Source organism: Nipponia nippon, unplaced genomic scaffold (genome assembly GCF_047370975.1).
Source record: "Nipponia nippon isolate SJK-2023a ecotype South Korea unplaced genomic scaffold, ASM4737097v1 scaffold_26, whole genome shotgun sequence".
Classification (NCBI taxonomy): Eukaryota; Metazoa; Chordata; class Aves; order Pelecaniformes; family Threskiornithidae; genus Nipponia; species Nipponia nippon.
The window spans coordinates 6,276,345-6,292,270 of record NW_028262343.1 but is presented as its reverse complement, the minus strand read 5'-3'; the positions used below and the strand labels follow the sequence as shown (position 1 = coordinate 6,292,270).

The 15,926-nt window shown below is 42.8% G+C and overlaps 1 protein-coding gene across 1 annotated transcript in view; it reads left to right on the top strand.

Moving 5' to 3' along the window:
* The window catches only part of LOC148055203 (ras-related protein Rab-3C-like), a 166,292-nt gene extending 158,050 nt beyond the window's left edge, over positions 1 to 8,242 (top strand). Inside the window, exon 5 of the mRNA XM_087762383.1 lies at positions 240 to 8,242. Coding sequence (XP_087618509.1) covers positions 240 to 427 — 188 coding nt within the window. The 3' untranslated portion in view covers positions 428 to 8,242. The remainder of the gene's footprint in view (positions 1 to 239) is intronic.
* The last annotated feature ends 7,684 nt before the right edge of the window (positions 8,243 to 15,926 follow it).

Here is a 15,926-nt window from a genome sequence, read left to right as displayed (position 1 = left end):
GAATGTATTTGGGCCAGTCCTGATTTCATATGGCTTGGTATAAAGCAAATAACACTAATGTAGTTACTCTGATTTTGTTACAATTTTAACTGCTCTTGCAATATCACTCTTTTATATTTGTGCTCTCATGTATTTCCTTTCTGTGTGTCTCTCCACTCTTCCTTGCCCAAGAGAAGTTTGTATATTTATTGGAGATGTTGGATATGCATCAAACATAAATGTGTTGTTTATTTTCTTAGGATTTGAATTTTTTGAAACAAGTGCCAAGGACAACATTAACGTCAAGCAGACATTTGAGCGACTCGTGGATATCATCTGTGACAAAATGTCAGAAAGTCTGGAGATAGATCCCACCATTGCTGCCAGCAAGCAGAACACACGGCTAAAGGACACCCCTCCTCCACAGCAGCCCAACTGCGGCTGTTAATGCAACTATCAACAAAGGCAGCTCCAGTGTGTTCCGTTGCCAACAGAGTATTTATGAATGGTCTATATGCCTTTATTTATACTGTCTTATTAATTTATTTGGGAGAAAAGTCTTTTATTCTACATCAGCAGCTGGTTGAGTATGTGTATGGAGATGGAGATGTTATTAGTTTGAAAGGACGATCCATTTTTTTGCATCTGGCTTTTGCATGCAGGATGGCTATTAGTTTCTCTTTTCTTTTTACTGCTTTACATTACACTTACTTCAGCTGGTGCCATGTCCTCAGACCACATTTGCCTAGAATTGACTCTTGCTTCATGGGTTTCAAATTATATAGTTGAAACCTTAGGGTAGTGGCCAAGGTGTTTTAGAATAAGCTTCCTGATGTCACTTATATTTTCTGCTGACTAAAAATCAATTTAGAAATATTGCTCTAGTGAGCCAATCGCTCATTCTGTCCAGATCATTTGTATAAGGGACACTTCCTGGAGTGTATTGCCTTGGCAAATCTACGCTCACTATGTTACACATCATGGCTGCTTGGAAATTACAGAAGTTAGAAAGGAAAAACCTCCAGCCTTCCTGGACCCAAAGCTACTGAACTTCCCTGTGAGTTTCCAACTGATGTGGGTGTTCAGTGCAGATCCTCAGAGATACTAGGTACTGCATCCTGTTTGAATAGCTAGTATGTTTACATTTCCATGGAAGCTGCATGTCTGTCTAATACCTTTCTGAAACTGGATCATTACAGAGATCCCAGTAGTACCTGCCCCAGTACTTGTGGGCTGACTAGCTCTTTTCATTTCTACCTGCATGAGATATTAAACATACAGTTCTGATATTACCCTTGGCAGAACCAAATCCATTACATTCAGTAGTTCATAGCCAAAAACTGTCTTGTCATGTTGCTGTCAAACCTGCATACTTAAGCATTCAGGAATTTCATCTCCCATTCAGTCACTGAGACAACCATCACCACACTGGCTACAAACACTTGTATTTCACTCAGACCTCTTGCAGAAGCGCTGCTGTTGTCAGTGAACTGGAGTTTTACCTCAATTTTACTTACTTCGATGAGGATATCTTTTTTTGACAAGACAATTAGAAATTCACAAGATTTTTAAAAACTTTAGGAGTAAAAAATCGTCAACATTTCTGGAGTTAGGCTGAATACGTTCATAAGATCAGCAAAAGGCTGTGAAGATAGCAGAATAAAGTACACAAATTCTTTTTTAATAAAGTGTTAAAAAATATTCATATTTCACAGTTTTTAAAAGTACTCTTCTAGTACTTGGTGGCAGTTTCTTGCATCTGTGCCCTGGAGTACTTTGTACAACTGCTTTACTTGGGTCACAGTGACATTTTTTTAACTAAATTGCATAATTGAAGAAGCGTTAACTGTTTTATTGTTCCTATTAGACAGGATTTAGGACAAGGCTGACGTTTCTTAAAATGTCTGCAATGGGAAAAATTAGAAGACAAATTTAAAAAAGGAACACAAGGTACTGCAAACTGCTCACAACTGCAAAGAAATCCCTCTATGCACATTACCTTTTTTCAAAGGTAATTTATATAAGCTCCTGAAACACACTAAGAGAAAATGGTCACACTTTTTTACTGGTTAAATAACCTACATAAACTTTGACACAGTAAAAACGACTTTCAGACAAGGCATATAGACACATGTAAAATGGATATGCCATCAGGGTGCTACATTGGCTGCCTAACTTAAATGAATAAATGTTCTTTCTTCACTGTGGGGTTTTAAACAAATGTCTGTCCTATTAGCTAGCTTCCTTAAGCGCTTGTTTTCCTAGTAGACATGGAGGCTGAACCTTCACTTGTTTACCTCCATGAAGGGAAAGCACTGTCCTCTTTGGGCCGATGAGCAGCCAGGCGGAAGAGGCATGTGCTACCCCAACCATAACCCTGTCTCTCTCCAGGGATGCTGATTTTGTCTCCCCCATCTAAGGTAGCATGTTGATAACTGTGCTGAGAGACTTTCATTGATACCTCTTCACCCACTAGGTACCAGCTGCTTTGGAAAAAGAAGTGATAAGAAGCTGAGGAAGCTTTGTGTGAGATGGTGGGCAGTTTTCCACCCTATGCTTGTTATGTGCAGTTATTCCTGCTGGAGAAAAGGGAGCAGGGAAGCCTTGAGACAGCACTCAGCTGCAGCCCTCAGTCCTTTAGAAAAGGTTTAGGCTGTATTATTAGTCTGAGCCATCCTCAGGCAAGGCAAGGAGAGAGGAAGACATGGTCACATGTTACATGAGCTTGGGCATATCCTGGATCATGCAGCATAGCTACAAGTGCAAATATTCTCCCAGCTTTGCTCTGGGATGCTAACTGCAAAATGGTCATCTCCTGTGCATGTTGTAACAAGGAAAAAAGACCCCAAGATGCCCCTTGCTACAGCCACACCTTGCTTGTACTCCATTGCAATGAATTCCAGACCCTCCCTGCCTCTTTATGACCATGTAGAGTCTAATCAGTGGTGGCAATACATTATTAGCATATACCTTTTTAAAGAAATTGAGTGATAGATAGTTCTTTATTTAATTAAGATTAATTAATTGCTTTTCATTTTGCATCAAGAGACCAGGCAGAAGAATAATAGCAAAATCAAAGAGGGAGAATCTCTCCTTTGGATTTCTGAGACAACTAACCACCCAGGCCTCCAAAATGTCTGATCTTCTGTATGGGATGGGGAGGATGGGGGAAGCAGCTGTCAGAGTAACATTGGTCATTAGACTGCCAGCCATGTGTTATAATGAAAAGGTTCATCTGAAGTACAACAGCAGAACCAGTCAGTAGATTAAAAACTCCTAGGATCTTTTTATTGACACTCAGACATTGTCATAGAGTTCAGAATTAGTCAGATTAATTTTTAAAGTGTTCACATCAAATCCTTGGAGGTTTTCAAGATCAGACTGGATAAAGCCCTGAGCAAATTGATTGGACCTTTTAGTTGACTCTGTTTTGAGCAGGAGGTTGGGCTGGATGACCTGCTGATGTCCCATTGAACCCAATTTATCCTATGTGTGGAAGTTCAAGTAGACCTTTTCTGAACAATCAGGGTTAGCTACTGTTAGTAGGCTTTGATTTTCCATCACGGGTTGGCTTTCAGAGCCACGTGTTTCACAGGATTATTGAGTTTTCTGCTATAAAGTTTGGTCGGATTTAGATCAGAAGCATCATGATCTCAGTACTTCTCTCAGCTGGAACCTGGTTATTGTAGAGAAACATGAAAGACAGAAAGGCTTTTGGGTAGTAGCTTACTATCCCTTCCCCAAACATTCTAAAAATTTAGTTTGAATTCTGGGGGAACTAGCAGGATTGGGATTTTCATTCTATTTAAAATTATGCCTTGACCTGTTTCATAGGGTAGGATTTCCAAAAGCAGCCTGTGTCAATCTAGTTCAGCTCCTATTGACTTATGTGATTGATAGAATTGCAATTTTCTTAAATGCAAGTAGAGTTAGGCTAATAATGAGCACTTTTGGAAATCCCATCCCAACTTGATCAAAGGCCAAAATTTAAACAATCAATGGCTCGTTCTTCACATATATCCAGTAGTCACTGATTATGAGTTGTTGGAGGAGACAAGCAGGATTTGGTTAGATCCCTGATCTATCCACTGTTGTAGCACAGTTCTGGCAAGAGAAAGTACCAGGCTGAAAAGAGATATATTTTAGTGATGGAAGAGGGCTGGAACATTAAATTGAAACCTGGGATAGGAAATCCAAAACTATTTTCAGCCTCATCACAATTCTTGGTGCAAAAGTACTCACACACTTTGCACTAATTTGTTGTTACTCTCAGCACAGAAATAGGACTGAATGTCATGGAGCCTTATTGGGCCAGCCACAGATAACCTCTTCAGCTGAGATTTAGGGCACTTGGTGGGATACAGCAGTTGACACACAGAGCACATTAAATTTATGAGAGATTAGATGCCTTTGGACAGAGGGTCCTGAGCTCCATAGTACCAGCTGAACTAATACTACACAACCCATTTTCCAAGTTATGATCTAGACTAAAGCTTTTAGCATCAGACTAATCCTGTGCATGGCTAATGCACAGCCTTATCATGCTCTCACAGTGTCTTGCTTGCTGCATGATCAAACTAGTGCTCAGAAAATGCCTTGGGAGCATGGGATGTGACTGGCTCCTGTGGTGCCTCCTGGCACCAACCCACCAAACAGCTAGCAAGCCCTGCTGGGCTGAACCTTCAGATGCATGTTTTCAATTGTGATAAGAGTTTATCTTCACAAGTGTTCTGATCATTATATCGCACCTAACTTATTACTGACTTTGTTGTTGTTGTTGTTGCTGGGTTTATTTAGACCTGTTTGATTGGTGTTTGAATTACATATGAACTAGCCTGATTTTCTGTCAAAAAATACTCTCTCTCTCTGAACAGCTGTGTACGTGACTGTTACCTGGAACTGTTTGTTCCTTTGTGCTTATACTTAATGTAATGCCTAGAAAAACTACCTGAGCAACTACATCTATGTGGCCTTTCCAGAGCATCAGTCTGAAAGATTAAGTTTTCTTCTCAGTTTGCTCAGCTCTGTATATTTAGCTATACCACATGCACCTTCTTTATTTTAGGAATGAAGTGCTATTTCAGGGTGCACAAAATCTGCTGGAGTTTGATCCTAACTTTGAGAATGCTTTGAGTTTAATTAATTGCCATTTTTAGGGAAAAAATGGTGGTACAAATTCTACATATGATGATGATGCCTTTGTTTCTTCAATAGCAGATGAATGATGCTGATTTGCATTCCAAAAGAAACACCCCCCCCAAAAAAAATCCCCCCAACTACTCTTCTCTATATTTGTTTGTGAGAGGCAAGTTTTATTACTTGCATTCTTAAGGGCATCAACTAAATTACTGTTCTGCTGACTGACTGTTAGGAAAGATTCCTCCTTGGCCTGTTTCATATAGACAGACACACAGTATATGTGCCTAGTTCCTCTTTAGGATGACAGATTTAGCGGTGTGAGACCATGAGTATGTAAATCCTCACAGATTAAACCCTCGGGGGTGTAAAGCAACAGATCTTCACTTATGCCAACAGGGGAGTGAGTTGTATTGATTTACACCATTTAATCCATATGCATAGTCTCTTCGGTACATGCTGACTCCAGATTCTCCAAGGTTCATCATTTGTCAAGTCTCATTTAAAGAGGCAACTCGTTTAATTATTTGAATGATTTCTACCAGTCTTCTTTATTAAGAAGAGGTAAATGTAGTTCATCTTTGCAATTTAAGATTTTTTTCTTTTTTTTTCTTTTTTTTTCTTTTTTTTTTTACTTTGTTTATCCATGGATGTTCATTGAAGCAGAAATTGTAACTACACACATATAGTATACACATATACACAGCAGTACATCATCTTTGACACTCATTCAGTTCCCACTGCTACTTGTTCATGTTCAGTGCAGCCTTCCCTAAATGCCACAGTGGAATTTATCCATAAATGCTCATTAGCACCAGAAATCAGCTGGGTTACATTTTCAGACCATAGGTTTATTATCCATGGTTCCAGCAGGTGTAGATGGCTTGTCATTTATAGAATAAGGTACCTGGTATTTGATCTGGGGGGGAAGCATAAGTCCTAATCTTCCAGTAACTTCAAGATCATGCATAACATGCAGAAATGAAAGCTAGGGATTGCTTACCACTTCTGGCAATAAATTTCCTCGAGTAATTCTGACATGTACCCACAACTAGTGTTAAATGAAATGTTTGTGCTGTAACGCCTGTTTAATATTTCGTCAGTAATGTCAGATGTGTCATGGCTCAGTTGGACTGTCAGAATGTGTAACCTATATACTAGTGTTCGTGGAACTGAAATGTCCAAAATGTTGCATGAAAATATGTTATAAAAATAGATATGTTTTCTATTTTTAATACCTCAAAACTGAGGAATCATGGGCCAATAAGTGCAATATTTAATGACTTAGTGTATATAAACTTGTGTGAAAGGGAGAAGTGTCATGTATGTGTGATAACCTGTTGATGATGCCTGCGTGGCTTAAGATTTCCAGTAGCTGTATGTGTCTTGTAGTAAAATTTATATAGTAAATGCTTTACCAGTGTAGTGTAAGAATACTCTATTCTTAAGTCATTTGAGCTATTTTTCATATATGAGATGATGGTAAAAGATAGCTGTATGTTTACTGCAAGTGCATGTCAATTTTACTTTTAGACTTGTGAGTGTCCTTTTTGAAAATGATCGCATTACACCAACACTAGTGGGACAGCGCTTTCGGTCAGAAGATGCTTGTAACCATTTCTAAACTATCTGCCTATATTTTTAAAGCATGTTCTCTAGAAGCATTAAAAGAACCTCCTAGAGCTCAGCAGTTACAGTGAGTTATTTATTCTTAAAGAATCAGTTACATGCTCTGTCTGCCTGTATTGCATAATATCATGTGGGAATGTTTTCTTTAATCTGATACAGTTAACTCATAATACTTACCTGAAATATTAAATAGGAATACCCAATACTCTTGCAGATAACTCAGAAAACTTTAGTTGGTGCACTGAGTTAACATTTTTGGGAACAGCTTGAAGGCCACAGTCAAAATGGTCCAGCATGGTGGATGGTGACCTTAATTAGTCACTTCTGCTGATTAAGTTTCTTAACTTTTCTAGATCCTAAAGATGGAAGATACATCCTTAAATATATTGACCCAGACTCTTCACTCAACTGTTACATGGCCCTCAATGTTGAACAACTCCACTGTTAGCAGTAAAGCTGTAGTATAAATGGAAACAAAATTCAGCCCATTACCTAACCATGATAGTAAAAGGAGACATCCAATAATTTCTTTTTCCTTTCCAGTTATCCTTGCATATTTCTAATAATTCTCTAAGCACACAAGCAAGGCCATCGTTATTCAGCAAAACCCTTGGGTACATTTGGGACTTTAAACCCTGAATCACTGATCTGCCATGGGTTCCCAGCTGTGCCTATGGACTCTGCAGAGGAGAAGCTCATTCTGCAAATTCTTGCTACATCTCTGATTTCAAAGGAACATGTCATGCACCTTGGAAATTTGCTAAATAGAGATGGGCCACTGAGTCTGGGCCAAGGAGAGTAACTGTTTTTGCTGAACAGTTTTCATAACAAGTTGTTTTCGTTAGTAACACATTAAAAGGTACATAAGTAGATTTTTAGTTTGATCATCTGATGCATTTTTGTGACAATGTACAAGGTTGATTTAGGTTTGGATTTTTTTTTAATTTAGCCTGATCAGACAAAGAATCAAACTCTAAGGCCTACTGGAAACCAGTAGCATGGTTTTCCTTTCCTATGTCATCAAATAGTTTCTCTGTGAAAGCAAAGTAGCCAAATTGCATTAAGTAGCACAGGAAGGTACTTGCAATGACTTGAGCAGCCCTTAAAATTCTTCCTGGTTTTATACCTTTTGCCATGAAAACTTCTGCAAAATTATAAAGACCAGAGTGAAATGAAAATGTATTTGGAGATAAATTTGGTATTGCTTAATAAAAAAGGAAATTCTGGCTATCTTTATAGTTGAGCAGCAGACAAATTAACAGTCATAATATGAGGTACCACTTAAATACAGATATGCAGGCTGCTACAGGACTGAGGATGCATTACCTAAACTTTTTATTCCTAAGTGACCTGACTGTTCAGGGGCCGGCAGATAATTTTACCTAGTATTTTTATTATTCCTCATAGACATGTGATTACATACACAAAGATAAATACTTACCTTGAAAATATGTAGCTGTTCTGGCTCCCTCAAGCTAACTTACTTGCTGAATTGTTCCTGAAGAAAAGAAGTACTTGCTTAGGATACATTTGTGAGGGGGTGAGACTCAATCTGTCCCTCCTCCCCCAACTATTACTGCAATATAGTGACTGTGGTTCTAAAAAATATGTTAGTTTAAAATGCTGCTGGGTGACAAATTTTGTGAATCTTCTGCATATATCCATGGGAGCTCTTGTCTGAACGTGAAGTACAAGTTTTATCCATGTGCAGAGTTTTAATTCTATGTGGAAGTAGAGACCATGTGTATTCCATTGGATATTCTATTTGTATGTGACTTCCGTATACCAAGTGGATTTTGCTTCTTTAATTCTTTGTTGAAAGTTTTTTTCCTTTTGCTATTAGAATAAATATTCAAGACACTATATTCATGAATATCTCAGTTGTTGTGACATGGTCTTACCCCCCTCCCTCTGTTTATTTCCTTTCACTTACTAAAACTGTGAGAGAATTACTTCAGTTTTGATAAAATAATGGACAACGATACCACAGCATTTCATTAATATCCCCTCAGTAGCACTGGTGAGTCATAGTTGTCTCCATCCCACAGAATTCACTGGAGATTTTGCCTTTAGGAGTCTGCAGGAGAAAGATTAGACATTGCCCTACCAAAAGCTGTGTTGTGGCAGCTTACACGCTGGCCCTTTAGCATGGGGTAAAGTTTTTTCTTTTGACTTTTCACTGTATAAACTGTTAAACAGTGTCTGTGCCTTTTGAATGCTGTTATTAGTTTGCCATGCAATCTTAGCCCGTATGATCCATCTTAATTGTGGGGGTAGTAGTTCACACATATCGTGATATATTACTGTCTGGGTATTGCTTTTTCCTAGACACACAGCCACCCTTGTGCTAGTTTGAACCCTACTGTGACTCCTGAATTTATATTCCCTTCACATAAGTCCTAATCTTCATCCAATCTGTTGAACAGGTCGCACTGTCCCCTGTGCCCCCCAGCTCCTGCTCGCAGGGGTCCACCTGCAAACTCCTTTAGCTCATGTTCCCTCTCATTGTTCCACTGTGTTTTAGTCAAGTCCCCCAGTTTTTCTAGTATATTTACATCTCATCTGCAGAGTAAACATTGCCTGATTAATGCCAAGTTCTCACTCAACACCAAGTGCTTCCTAGCTTATTGCTCGGGACCCCATATCTCTAGGCAGGTTTCTGCTGAGGGGTCTATCTGTGCAGCTCACTGCCCTCACTCATAGAGCTGCTCTTTCTGGCATCAACTCTTGTCATCAAATCACATCTGATAATGAAATTCCCTCTTTCCTCCCAGCTACCAGCAAACTTAGTGTCTTCTCCATCCACCTTCCTCATGCCATTGCTCTGTGAGATTGGCCCTAGTGTACTTGCTTTGCCTAATAGGGTGAGTGGAAGATAAGAGAATGAAGGGTAAGAGGGAAAGGATAACAGGGAAGGAACAGGCGGCTTCTGACAGATACCTTGGAATGAGGCTATTTTTGAATTGCTGTTATTTTGAATATGTTGGAATTTTGAACATATAGAACTAGACTAGAGAAAATTACAAATGGGTAGATGAGAACAGTGATCTACTAGGATAAAAACTGTCTCAACAACAGGTGTTTCTTGCTCAAGAAACCCCATTTTTATCTTATTTCCAGTCAGAAGGCTGGAGACAGAAAGTTCCCAACCACCAAAGAAAAAGACATCAGAAAAGATTCCCAACTTTGAGTAAGAAAGGACAAGCAGGCAGAATGTCCCAGTGAAGTGAGGGTGGATGATTTAGCAATGGGATCCACCAAAATCAAGAAAGACAAACCGTGGGCTTACAGTCGACTGAAGGGACTCTGCAAGATAATCAGAAAACCGAGGCAGTTAAGTGCAAGGAGGGTTAGTTGGTTTTGTACAGATCTGTGCAACTCTTGAGCTGTAAAGTGAAAAACAAAGGTGCCTTCGAAAATCTTATGAAGTGCCTTGCTATATCTGTGTGTCTGTTTGCACCCATGCAAGATCCTGAAGAGTTAAATGGTAAGCCAGAAGATTTACAGCTTAACTGGTTGACATCAGGAAAAGATGTGCTTTAAGCCATGGTGAACTCAGGTCATCAGTGGCAGACACAGGCGATGGGAAGCTGGTGCGAGGTCCTGTCCTCTGTGATGTGCTAGCCAGAGGGTCTGCCTAGGGTCTCGTCCTGATGCATCTAGACTCCACCAGGGCTCAAGAAGCTAGGGGTGCTGGAAGAGTGGCAGCATGAGGAGACACCCCAGCCCAATGAGCGACCAAGTGCAAGAGTGAGCTGAGGCAGTTCTGTGACCCACCACAGGGGGATGGAAAATGAGACCAGAGACCATTCCAACAGTAGAAAAAAGGTGTGGAAGGGCCAAAGCCCACCAGAACCCCCTGTTGTTAGGAAGATAAAAGCCATCTTCTTGGAGAGTTAGAAACTCTAGTGTTATGCTTCCTAACAGCTGCCCCAGGGGAGGATATCTGGGGCCTCCCCTAAGCAGGAACATGCTCTCCTGAGGAGATATTACCTTTTCCTCATGTCCAAGCACACAAAAAGAGTGACCTTGGGCAAGAAAATTATCAGCCCCTAATGATGCAGTGCAGCTAGCCTGATACAACTCTCCCAGACACACACGAGCATGCTCATAGCAGAGCAACCTCGTTCTATGGCCCGTGCTGGGTTTTCTGAGGCCCCAGGAAGTGCATATACACTTGTTTCAAACCAATGCTTGTGGTCAGAAAATAACTATGAATAGTTTTAGAACATCTGGGGATGCCACACAAGATGTCTGCCTCTAGCCAACCTCTTAAAGCTTTAAAGCTTAAATAAGGTTTTAGGAATATAACATCAGGCAGCCATTTTGGTTAGCAACCTGCTATATCACATAGACACACACAAGTCTATGGGGCCAGATGGGATCCACCCAAGGGTACTGAGGGAGCTGGCAGAAGTGCTCACCAAGCCACTTTCAATCCTTTATCAGCAGTGCTGGCTAACTGGGGAGGTCCCAGTTGACTGGAGGTTAGCAAATGTGAAGCCCATTTCCAGCCAGTTTAACCCCTTCTTGCAGCTGGGCCTTCTTGCCCTCTGTGCCAGATCATTCCTCAGTCACAAATTACCACTGCTGAGCAGTTACAATTTTAATTTCCCTTTCAGGGTAATGCATAAGAGCTGCTTTAAGACAGTTTAATAGACAGCGATAAAAAGCTGGGGAAAGAAGAAGGAAGGGGGGGGACATTCGGAGTGATGGCGTTTGTCTTCCCAAGTAACCGTTACACGTGATGGAGCCCTGCTTTCCTGGAGGTGGCTGAACACCTGCCTGCCAATGGGAAGGAGTGAATGAATTCCTTGCTTTGCTTTGCTTGTGCGTGTGGCTTTTGCTTTACCTATTAAACTGTTTTTATCTCAACCCACGAGTTTTCTCACTTTTACTCTTCTGATTCTCTCCCCCATCCCGTTGTGAGGGAGTGAGTGAGCGAATGTGTGGTGCTTAGTTGCCGGCTGGGGTTAATTCACAACAGTCTCCTACCAACTTTAAGACATGGTTCCATAGCCAGGAACACCTCAGCATTGACAAGCTTGGAGGCTTACCCAAACTTCTGCATTTTTTCAGACAGCAGGGTTAGTTGTGCATTTGCCAACACTTCCAGGTGGGCTCACAGGGCCACCCAAACAGGCTTTCCTGTCCAGGTCCTGTCACCCAGCCAGAAGCAGGAGGTGCTGCTGCACAGGGGCTGGCAGGCAGAGCGAGCTTCCCACCTGCAGCAGCTGCAGAAAGAGGGAAACACACAGCTTTAACGTGGGCCCATGATGCAGACTGTGCTGCTTGTGCGAGCACAGGTTTCACGTCCATCTGTCCATCTCCCCATTTCTTGTCCCTCCTCTGACCCCAGGGATAGGAGTAGGGCAGAGCTCATTCCAGTGGGGAGACAGGAAACACATTTCCCCCCTTCCTTGTAGCCTAATGCATCCTGCTCTCCCTCTCTCTCCTCTCAGACAGTGGAGAAAGTATCTTGGCACATCATGGGAAGGCATTTAGCTGAGTTATCAAAGCAAGGAAACTTTACACAGAGTATAGGAAATGTCCTCTAGCATGCTACGAATGATCCCTTGCTACCTTTGCTTCGCCACATGGTGGGAATGTGGTGCATGAGGCTGCAGTCTGCAAAAATAGTGTATCCCTCTGCTACTTCTCATGATATTATTGCAACTCACAGACTTTCTAGGGCTTCTCTTAAAACTCTAGCCCCAAGATTGACTCATCGTTTATTATAGAGGTAAGCTTGCAAACCTGAATTTTAAAGGCTGCCAGACCCACTAGCAAAATAGCAGGAACACTCAATATATTTCTTATTAATCTCGTTGCCTAGGAGAAGCAGGCCCACTCCTGACCCATGGTCCCCCATGTTGGCAATACGGTATGTGGGGGTGTGCAGTGGTCAGGGACAGACCAGCCCCACTCTGCACCAAGCAGAGGCTGTGAATATCTCAGTCCTCCCCATCCTCCCATCTGCCCCAAGGATGGGGGCCACCAGGTTTGGAGGCTTTGGGCTGGCATTTACATTAACTGGAGGTTTAAAGTTTTGAGAGAGAGAGAGCAGAGCTAGCTGCAGATGCTCAGCTGACCTCCTCCTAAAATATCAGGGAAGCCTGCCCCATTCCTGTATGGCAGAAGAGGCTGCTTCTCTCCTCACATCCCCCACATCTAAAATATTGCAGCCTACCAAGCCCTACCCATCCAGCCAGAAGGCAGTGTGAGGAGATGATCAGCTCAGACAGACGATGCTTGATGCCCCTGCCCTCACCAGGAAGCAACACGGCCCCCCGGCCCCAGTCTCATGGCGTCAGCCATCCAAAGGGAGAGGAAAGAGGCTCCTCTCAGACAGCGCTGCGGGTGGGGAAAGGAGCCATGTGGAAAAGCCATATGCTGGTTATTGACTGCCACCCTGCTTCACACCCTGGCGTGGCGAGAGCAGCCTGGGAGAGCTCATCCCTGCTCCCAGTGCCATCCTGGTTCTGCCTCCCCTGCAATCTCCACCTGCTCTCAGTTTCTCAGCTTAAACTGACTGACTGGTGAGATCCGAGGAAGCAGAGTGGGGTCTCACCACAGAGTGGAGTGGAAGAGGTCCCGGGTGTCAGACAGGGAGAGGTGCTTGCAAGCATAAACAGCGACATGGCAGAAGTTGCAAACTTAGACCTTACTGAGAGATGTGGCAGTGAACATAGCTGTTTATGAAGCGTCTGGGTGAAGGAAGTGGCATGTGATAATTAGGAAGTATCAGGTACGGAGCAGGTTGTGAAAGTTTGCAGATATTGAGTGACAAGTGCAAACAATAAGAAAAGCTGAAACACAGAACATGGAAGCAGCTTCAAACCATGGAAGTATCTTATTTTTCATACCAGGAATCTCCATAATTGCTCCTTTTTGAGTGAGAGAAGATGCTACCCCTCTGCAAAGGGAAGCAGAGCTTTTGCAGTTGAGGGATGGCAGGGTGATAGGGGTTGCACATTGGGTGACCTCTGCTCATCCACCATCATGTCCTGCACCTGCATTTGACAAGGGATCTTGGAAACCTGCTGTTTTGTGGTTGACTCATGTCATGTTTTAACCCCAGTCAGGAATAAGCACCACACAGCTGCCCACAGTGGGATGGGGTAGAGAATCAGAAAAAAAAAAAAGTAAAACCCATGGGTTGAGATAAAGACAATTTAATAGGACAGCAGAGGAAGAGAAAATAATAATAATAATGATAAAAGAATATACAAAACAAGTGATGCACAATGCAATTGCTCACCACCTGCCAACCAATGCCCAGCCAGTCCTCGAGCAGCGGCCCGCCCCCTGGCCAACTCCCCCCAGTTTATATACTGAGCATGACATCATATGGTATGGAATAGTCCTTTGGGCAGTTTGGGTCAGCTGTCCTGGCTGTGCCCCCTCCCAGCTTCTTGTGCATCTCCAGCCTTCTCAGTCAGTAGAGCACGGGAAGCTGAAAAGTCCTTGTCTAGTGTAAGCACTACTTAGCAACAACTAAACCATCAGTGTGTTATCAACATTATTCTCATACTAAATCCAAAACACAGCACTATGCCAGCTACTAGGAAGAAAATTAACTCTATCCCAGCTGAAACCAGGACAGATTCTAGTTACAAGACAGTTAGATGAAATTTGCACCTGCATGGAGGATCCAGGAAGACCAGAGCTTCACTTACGTCCCACTTAAGTGGTGTTTTGAACAGTGTAGTAGTTTGTATTGATTTTGGGGAAAAATCACACCCATTTTTGATATCAATCAGAAGTGAAGCCACTGTGCACATGGTGGTTTACAGCGGTCCTGCCAGGCCACGGCATGGATTCAGCCCTAACCATGGCCTCCTGGGGAACACGTTAAAGATGTCAGCTTCAGCTCCCCATTCTGTTCCTGACATCCTAAATGTGCTGTGTAGGGGACAGGGTGCAGGCCAAGCCAGAGAGCTCAAGCTTTTGCAGAGTATTGAGGAAAATGAACACATCAAGCCAAAAGATCTGCTTGCTTATGCTTGTTCACAGCATCGAGCCATACAGAAGAGCAGGGACTTATGGCTATGTGTTATCCTTGTGCCTTTGCCTCTTCCCTCCCCAACCCCCCAAAACTTTGAAGTGCTATAAGAGTAAGTTGTAAATAAAACAGTCCCTGGCACAATTTTTGCTTTTCATGTCCTCTGTGTGGGTGAATGAAAAGTTTGGGTCTGAGATGCAACACTTCTATGGGAAGTAAAGGCTGAGGCTTTTGTGGGAAAAGGGTTTGCAAAGTTGAGCAATGGGTGTTAGTCCAGAAGGCTAGCACCTTGGGAATAAGCTTTTCCCCACAGCATGAGAGAGCTGGGTCTAGCCGGCACCAAGTGGCCTGGACATGACCAACCCAGGGTTAAGCTCTGCTCCGGTCAGACTAATGATCCTACTCTGGAAAAAAATGGGGCAAGAGGGTGTTGTAATTCTGCCTTGGACAGGCAGGCACAGCTCCCAGTGCTTTAGTGGGTATTGCACACACACACCCCTGAGAGCCCAAAGTGACCCTGTGCAGGCTAATGAAGCTATCCATGCTTGCCATGCCCTGCCAATGCTGCTTCTAGTCACAGGTATTTGTATTGTCAGGTGTCACAGCAAGAAAGCAGAAAACCAAACACTACCTTCACTACCCTTCTGGGTACAGAACAGAGAGGTTGTGAGTGGGGCAGTTTCCTGAGATGCTGGGGCCCTAAGACATGTGTCCTACTTGCAGGTCTGTACGGCTACACCTGTGACACAGGAGGCCAGATGTCACATTGTGCATTGCCCAGAGAAGAGCACCTGCATCAGCATAGCTATAGCTTGCTGCACACACACGCCCTCAAAGAACTTGTTCAATGGTCCATGCTGCACAATTTGCATCCTAATGGATGGACTAATCATGGACTCTGATCTAGGTCAGCAAACTTGCTTATTAGAGTGGTAGCTGGCACAAGCTGCGGGGAGAAAATTCCTTTGCTTGGGAGATCCCTCCATGAGATAGGGCAAAGCCCTGGGCTGTCTCCAGGAGCCAGAGGAAACCAGCTTGCACAGCAGTGCACTTCTCTTTCACTTCTTCAGTGCCTCTACCCTTGCAACACAGATGTAGCGTTCGTTACATATCAAGGTTATACCGGCGGATCTCCAGCCGACCCGGGCTGGGGAAGGAACAGTCAGCACACACAGTG